The sequence below is a fragment of the Primulina tabacum genome, chromosome 13, assembly GCF_025594145.1.
Source record: "Primulina tabacum isolate GXHZ01 chromosome 13, ASM2559414v2, whole genome shotgun sequence".
Taxonomy (NCBI): Eukaryota; Viridiplantae; Streptophyta; class Magnoliopsida; order Lamiales; family Gesneriaceae; genus Primulina; species Primulina tabacum.
In genome coordinates this window covers 29,023,713-29,032,038 of record NC_134562.1, presented here as the reverse complement: position 1 = coordinate 29,032,038, position 8,326 = coordinate 29,023,713, and the positions used below count along the sequence as shown (strand labels likewise).

The following is an 8,326-nucleotide window of genomic DNA, read 5'->3' as shown; positions in this document are numbered from 1 at the left end:
TTTCGGTAGAATCTTTAATGTTAACTGACGATGATTGGAAAATTTTGAGTAAATGTGTATTTTTGTTAGAAATTTTTAAAGAAGCAACCGAGAAAGTTTTTGGCGTTAACTACCCTACTTCAACCATGTTTCTACCTTTGCTTTTCAATATGTTTTAAAAATTTATTGAATATCGTGATGATTCTGTTATACGTGATTTGTTTCAAATATGGAAAATAAATTTTTAAAATATTGAGAAAATATCCCAATTGTGCATGATTTAGCAACATTACTTGATCATACTCAAAATCAAGGAGGATTAGACGTTATTTTTGAATATTATACTAAATTTTTTCGGAAGAATTTTGACCATTCTCTCCAAGAATTGTTTGATTTTTATGCTAGTAAACAAAGTGATGAACCGAATGCGCAGCCGGAGGACATGCCGACATATAAAAGCAAAAGTGGAGCACTGAACTTCTTTCAAAGTTTGAAACGCAATAGTTCAAAGAAAAATCGGTGACAACAACCAATTACAATGAGATCCAAATTTATCTAAGCCAATATATTGAGACTACGGATAATTTCGATGTATTTGATTGGTGGAAAGTAAATTCTAAATCTTATCAGTGTTAGCTGCAATTGCAAGAAATGTCCTGCCCATTCAAAGTTCAAGTGTTGCTTCCGAATCAGCATTTTCAGTATGTGGAAGGATCATTGGTGAACAAAGAACAAATTTAAAGCCAGAAACACTTTACATGCTAATACGCCTACAAGATTGGTTTGCAGGAGAAAAAAAATAGGACCGCTGGAGCTAGGGGTGGGCGTCTGGTCGGGTTTCATGGGTTCGGGTAGTTCGGGTCGGCTACCCGAAATTTTTGGGTAGCACATTAATTACCCGAACCCGAATGGTCGGGTTCCCGATTTCAGGTACCCGAAATTCTTGTCAATGTTTATCTATCTTCTTTATCTCTCAATATATATTTGATGACATCTACGACAATAAAAAGTTGAAATAGAGAATGTAAATCGCAAGAACAAAGATTAGCGGATAAAATAAAGCAAGTTTCGACTGAAGCTCAGTCATGGCATTATTGAGCAAAGTACAACGAATCAGTGATCAGCATTCTGAAGAACAATATCGAGCAAGTCATGACACAAGGCATGTCTCGAGCTCATGAAGGCTCGGGGGACAGTGAAGTAGACGATGCAGTTTCAGGCACAACTCATCGACAAATCATCAATGGCTTGGAAAATCGAGGTTGTAAAAATGGCCTGTTAACATGCAGGTCATGCAAAAATAAAGAAGTTTCGATCTTGTTACTGCCTTGCAGAAATTTGTGCCTGTGTACAGATTGTGAAGGACTTTCTGATGTTTGCCCCGTTTGCCAGGTGATGAAGACTGCAGGTGTTCATGTGTACATGTAATTCAAAACATCAAGCTTCATTAACCTGTTTTGATAAAGATTTGTTTCAAGGAAATTGTGAATTCTAAGCAAATGAATCTGATCGATCTCTTAACAACATACAACATGCAACTTATAGTGGAAAACCATCAACCTAAATAAAACACATTCCAATCAAAGGTAAAACCACTTGAATTCACCATAGACAAAAAAATCCATCACATATTAACCAATCCAATCATCTTCGAAAGTAAAACATCAACCTTTTTCAAATCATCAACAATAAATTAAAACAAGAAGTAAATCATCTTCCAACTTCCAAGGTAAAGCATCATCTGTCCAAATATATCATCTTCCAATTCAGGACTGACTCAAAGACTCAAAATCCAATCCAATCAAATCAAAGTACCTGAAATGTTATAATTTTATTAGTTTTCTAAGACAATAATTATTAAAGTAGATAAATATAAAGAATTTAAATTCCAAAAATTCACAGTCATCGAATATAATGAATTAAAACTATAAAAACTTACAGTAATCGATTGTTGATCTTTTTCATAATTATATATCAATTATGGTTGAATCCTTTCCTGAGTTTGTTAATTCTATGCCACAAAAAAAAAAAAATCAAGGAGATTAGTCATTAGAGAATAAAACATAACCATTAAGAATAAATATAGAAAAGTAAAGAGAGAAAAAATATGTCTTTCTCAAGTGTTTCGATTTCAACCAAATCTTCCTCCACGCATATTGGCTTAGAATTCAACCTTAGCCAATTTTGGGTACATAACAAAGCTTGAACTATTCTAGGAGACAATGAACTTCTAAAAGCATCCAAAACACGACCACCTGTACTAAATGTTGATTCCGAAGCAACAGTGAATACAAGAATAGCTAAGATATCACGTGCCAATCGAGAAAGAATAGGAAATCTGGGAGAATTGACTTTCCACCACTGAAGGATGTCAAAATTTTCATCATAGTCATCAGGATCCTCACCTAGATATTTCTCCAACTCTGACTTCACATATTCTTTTTTCCCACCAAGTTTGTATTTTCTAAACTCATCTATCAAGTATGTTCGAGAAGTCATTGAATTATTAGATTGAGAATCTTTTGAAAATGATGTAGAACATAATGCAAAACGTACCGGACTTCCTGGAGTTCCATGTGTCACTTTATAATCGAAAAAAATTTCTTGCATTTCACTCTTCACTTTTTCCTTCATCATCGCGCTCTTTGTGATATCATCATACATTGTATCAAATGAAAACTCAACAAACTCTAATTTGTGACGAGGATCAAGAATCACTGCATAATACAACATCATGTTCATTTTTTCAATCGAACCCCAATACTTGTCAAACTTATCTTTCATTTTTCTTGACATTTCACTTAGTTCAAAATCATCGCTTACTAACCACTGTTTCAGAAGCATGTCAACAGCACTTATTTCATGAAATATGATGTTCGAAGTGACATATAAAGAGCCAGAAATTGCCAAAGTGAGTTTGTAGAAGTGTCCAAGAAACTTGACCAACAAACTAGCCCTTTCCCAATCATATTCCGATGGAATACCATCATACGGTGGTTTCAAGAGATCATTCACGTAGGCAAGATCTATATCGGCATATGAATCAAAATCTCTTTTCAAAGATATTGCTGACTCTAACATTAGATATGTTGAGTTCCATCTTGTAGGTACATCAAGACTTAACAATTTTTTTGTATCAATCTTTTCAATCTCAACACATTCATAAAATCTTTTATACCTTGCTGGCGAGTTTCGGACATACCTCACTGCTCCTTTAATTCGAGAGATAGCTAAATGTTCGTCTTTCTCTTTCAGACCATCCTGCACAATAAGGTTGACAATATGTGCAATACATCGCATGTGTAAATATTTCCCCCCTAAAATATTTGTTTTCCAATTGTCAAACTTTTTTTGCAAATATGTTATTGCACCATCATTTGATGAGGCATTATCAACTGTGATGGTAAAGATTTTATCGATTCTCCAATCAAGTAAATATTTTTCAACTGCTTTACCCACATTATCACTCTTATGTCCAGAAATCGAACAAAAGTTCAAAATTCTCTTTTGCAAAGTTCATTCATCATCAATGAAATGAGCAGTTAGACACATATAATTCACTTTTTGTATTGATGTCCATGTGTCTGTAGTTATAGAAATTCTTGGACCATGTTGTTTCATAAAAGACATCAACTGCACTATTTCATTCATGTACAAATTATAAACATCTTTGGTTGTTGTCCTTCGAGATGGAATGTTAAACATTGGACATGCAATTGACATGAAGTGTCTAAAACCTTTGTTCTCAACTGTTTTGAAAGGAAGTTCATCGACAATCAACCAATAAGTTAGTGCCTCTCTTAATTTGTTCTGATCAAATTTTCAAGTACCAATTTGCGCTTCTGTCGGATCATCTTTTGATGGTTGAAAAGAAATCCGAGCTTGATTATTTGCAACTTCATGAGGTTTTTTTTTTACAAGAAGCGAAGTGATTCTGCAAAGGTCGAGTCCCATGTATTTTTGGATCTGCCTTAATCTCTCTACAACAATATTTGCACCTACCTTTTTGCACCTTGTCAATTTCACAATAGAATTTTTCAAAGTGTTCCGAATATTGTGATCTAGAGGTCATATCTTTCCTAGATCTCTTTTTAGACTTGGGTTTCACTTCATCTTTATCACCATCATTATCTAAATCTTCCAAAAAATCAGCATCATTGTTCTTGTTCTCATCAGCATTATCAGCTTCTTCCATTAGATAATCTATTACACTCTTCATTTACACAAAAAATTTCTGAAATCCAAAATATTCAATAAGGTGGGCATAAATAATAATTGTATGATCACAGACAATAGGATTATAGGAGAAAATTACTGTTAGAATTCTACTCAAAGGGAAGAGCTTCTCATTGTATAGCATCATAATTCACATCTACCAATTTTTTTTCAAATTAAGAAATCCAAATGCTCAAACAAAATACAAATATCATGTGTGAGTTGTTCGAAGTGCTTGTACAGTGAGATACAAATTATCCAAGTTCTCTAACAGAAATACAAAAATCCAAGTGCTAAAACAGAAATACAAATATCCAAATGCTCAAACATAAATCCAAATGAAAACAAAGAAGGCATGAATTATGGCAGTAAAAGAATCGACCTTCCACCGAGATCCGACTGCCGAGGCTCGAGAGTGCTTTTGCGAGAGCCGACTGCCGAAGACAACTGAAGTCTGTAGAATTAGGGATTTAGTGCGAGAGCCAACTGCCGAGGCTCGAGTCGAGAGTGCTTGTGCAGTTGTGACTTGTTTTTGTTCCTTGGCCTTGCAGCCCGTAAACGAGATTAGAGTAGACGTAGTCAATGAGGGAAAAGTGAAGACAAGGTCTAGGGATTTAGTTTTTATCTCTTGTTTTAAAATATAAAACAATATATATATATATATATATATATATATATATATGTATGTATTACAAATATTTTAAAATCGGGTACCCGATTTTTATTTCGGGTAGAATTGAACTACCCGAGACAAACCCGAAATTTGTATTTCGGGTTCCGGTTTATACCCGATTTTAGTTTCGTGCTAAATACCCGACCCGGTCGGGTCGGGTCGGGTATCCGATACCCGATCACAAACGCCCACCCCTAGCTAGGAGCGATCGACGTTCAAAGTTTAAGCTCCGACGAAGATCCAGAGTATTCAAAATATATTTTATTAAATCGTGATGAATTTTAAATGTTCAATTGCAAAAATAAATATTTAAGTTATTTTGTTATAGTTTTTTTATGTAATCACAATTATTTGCAATCAAAATACTAAATAAAAAATTGTCCATTAATATTACTAATTTTAATTATATATTAAAATATAATAAATTAGATTTCGGAACCGGTTCGACCCGAACCGAAATCGATTTATTAACAGTGAACCAGTCAAGGGTTTGGATTGGTTTCAAGTATTTCAACTTGGAACTGGAACCGGTTCCAGACTGATTCCTAACCGGTTCAGATCAGTTCTGAACTCATCGGACCCAAAACAGGTAGTAACCGGTCCGAAATTGGTTCGATGGAACCGATAAGCCTAAATTCGGCAGGCAGCGATATGATTGCAAATTGATAGACTGCATTGCTGTTTGAAATGATTGAATATGACACTAAATATTAATATTAATAGATAAATAAAAGCTTGTCGGGATAGAAATTATGATTAATCTTTCGAACATTATTTATATGAAAAACACATAAATATCGCATAAAATTCAGCAAACCATATTTAAAAAAAACAACAATAGGAATCAAATATTTTAGATAAAATTGATTTGATTTTTGGTCTCCGCGATTATATAATCTTGTAATTTTCTTATTTGGTTCGTGGACTGTTTTTTACTCAATTCGCTCGTAGTTATCTTTTGCATCTGTTAGTATTTAAATTATAATTTGTATTTGTTTGTGATAAAAATCAATTATTTATGCATCCTTATTTTAATGATTCTGATTTTTTTTTGTTATACATACATTTATTTATGATTCATGATATTAAACTTAGAGAGTTAATTCATTGAATTGTTTTTTGTATTCATGTTTTTTTATGATTTAATAATTTAGGTAATATACTAGATATTTGTGATAATTATATGAATTTAATTATCAGCTGAATTTTCAAATAGTGTTCGATCGATTACGTATCATATAAGCATGCTACAGGTAATTCGTTCAATATATTGCCTTATATTTCACAGCATATACTATCTTTAAGTCTACTCCAAACATTTATATCTATGGAAAATTTCAATTAGGTCTTGTGTATTTGTTTTTCTTATGTCATCCTTAGTTTGCTATTTTTTCTAATTTTATTCATTTTTCCAACGTGGTGGTGATGTGGTGCTAACATAATGTCAGGGTGACGTTTACGTGTCTAGTAACACATCAACATTCCCGGAAAAATTGAAAAATATATAAAAACAAGACTCTATTTTATGGCATATACAAATATATTTTTCCTAATATTTCATTGTACATACTTATTAGGAATATTTCTAGCTCTGTCTTTTAAGTATTTGTTTTCTTTCCCCAAACCTGAAACCACTACCGTTGGAACAATCATCGGAGAAGAAATAATTTAGCAAATAGGTATGTGGTATGAAAAAATTGACTTGGACGTTACATTTTTAGCATATTTTTTTAAAAAAAAAAACTATAGTACATATAATTTCTTTTGAAAAATATATCATTTGTAGGTTTCAAGTTCTAACACAATAAGCTTACATCTTTTAACAATAATAACTCGATTTACAAAAATCTCAATACTAGAAAACTTTAATTTATTTTTCCTTATCTCGTGTTTAATGTGTTCGTTGCATAAAAAACACAAAAATTTTTGTGAGACGGTCTCATGAATCAATTTTAAATTCATTTATCCATTATTTTAGATTTAAAAATCATAACTAAAACAAATATTTTTTAAGCATAAAAATATATTACGCACAATTAAGCAACAAATAATATTTATAAATTATTGCAAAAAAAAATAATATTTATAAATTAAACTGTAGTGCTAGTTTTTTTTATTATTATTATTATTATAATAAGAGAACAAATTAATATTCCATTCCAAATATAATGAAAAAGGCCGTAACTATTAGGATCCTTTCCTTTTCAGCGTAGTGCGAGCGAGCATCTTGATTTGTTGGAAGGATTCATCCCCCTTATTTCGTCTTTTACTTCTTCCAGAAGTTATGGCCCACACACACAAACATATAAAATCTATTTTTTTTTTTAGAAAATAATGTTTCTGCAAGAAATATATATCAATTTTATGTATATAGATATTATATTTTAATAAGAAATATAAATTTCGTTGTTTATTTTGTGCATTTTCTTTTACAAAAATATGAATAGATATAATATTTTATACCTAATCCTCAGTAACTTTCTTAAAAAGATAAGAATAGAATGAAGATAGGACCTTTGAAAAAAAATTTGTGGGTATATGATTGTGAGAAGAGTTGACTCAATCTATATAACTATCATAAATAGTAATAATTTTTTACATAAAATATAATATTTTTCATGAGTTGGAACAGGTTGAAGATTTGTTACACAAAATTGACATATGAAGTCGTCTCACGTGGGTTTTTTTTTTTTTTTGTATTAATAATATGTTATAGATGTACATATCAATGTTTTCAAAATTTGACTGGTCGGTTCGATCGAGAACCGGTCACGGTTCCGGCCCCAAAAGTGCTAAAAAACCGTTTGACTGATCAAACCGATCATAATTTTAAATTTAAAAACAATTTTTTTCTTTAAAAATTTATATTTAAAATTTTATTTTTTGATTATATATATAATTATTTTGATTTGGAACTTTATTAAAAATATTATTTTAATAATATTAGACCTTATTTTGATTTTTTATTTTTAAAATATATAGATAATTATATTTTATTATATGTATATATATACACACACACACTCGATCACGGTTATAAAAACATTGTTATATATATTATAATACTTGATTTGTGAGATGAAATAATAACTTAGGTATATTATGGCATAATAAATAAAATATGTGGATGACAGAAGGATATAAAGCTTCAATAATGTAAAACTGGAGCCAAATATCGGATAAAACAAATATGTGAAAATAATCAATATTTTATCATTTACACTACAAAAACTGTAAGTATGCCCTGTTGCAGCTTGTGTTTTTCATTTAAAGGTGTGAAAGTTTTACTTACAATTTTCATTTTTTTGAAAAAACAAGTTTTTTCTAAAATTGTTTTGATTTTATCTTTACCATTAGCTGAGATTTTAGAGTTAGCTTTTTTGTCGTTGCTCTACTTTTTATGATGTTGTGGTTTTATTTGTATAGCTTTTAGAAGAGGTCTTGGAAAGTCTTCTTCCC

The 8,326-nt window shown here is 31.1% G+C and overlaps 1 protein-coding gene across 2 annotated transcripts; it reads right to left on the bottom strand.

Annotated features, from left to right (window-relative positions):
• Positions 1-1,040: 1,040 nt before the first annotated feature.
• On the bottom strand, positions 1,041-4,772 carry LOC142523443 (zinc finger BED domain-containing protein RICESLEEPER 2-like). 2 transcript variants are annotated; one of them, XR_012814655.1, is made up of 3 exons: positions 2,536-4,772; positions 1,919-1,990; positions 1,041-1,794 (listed from the first exon to the last, which is right to left on the bottom strand). XR_012814655.1 is itself a non-coding variant. In XM_075627251.1 (2 exons), exons 1-2 carry the CDS (start codon positions 3,277-3,279, stop codon positions 2,187-2,189), a joined length of 792 nt encoding a protein of 263 aa, XP_075483366.1. In that variant the 5' UTR covers positions 3,280-4,772; the 3' UTR covers positions 2,003-2,186. The 2 variants fall into 2 exon arrangements, 1 of the variants encoding a protein (XP_075483366.1); XM_075627251.1 differs by lacking the exons at positions 1,041-1,794; positions 1,919-1,990 and adding an exon at positions 2,003-2,234.
• Positions 4,773-8,326: the final 3,554 nt, after the last annotated feature.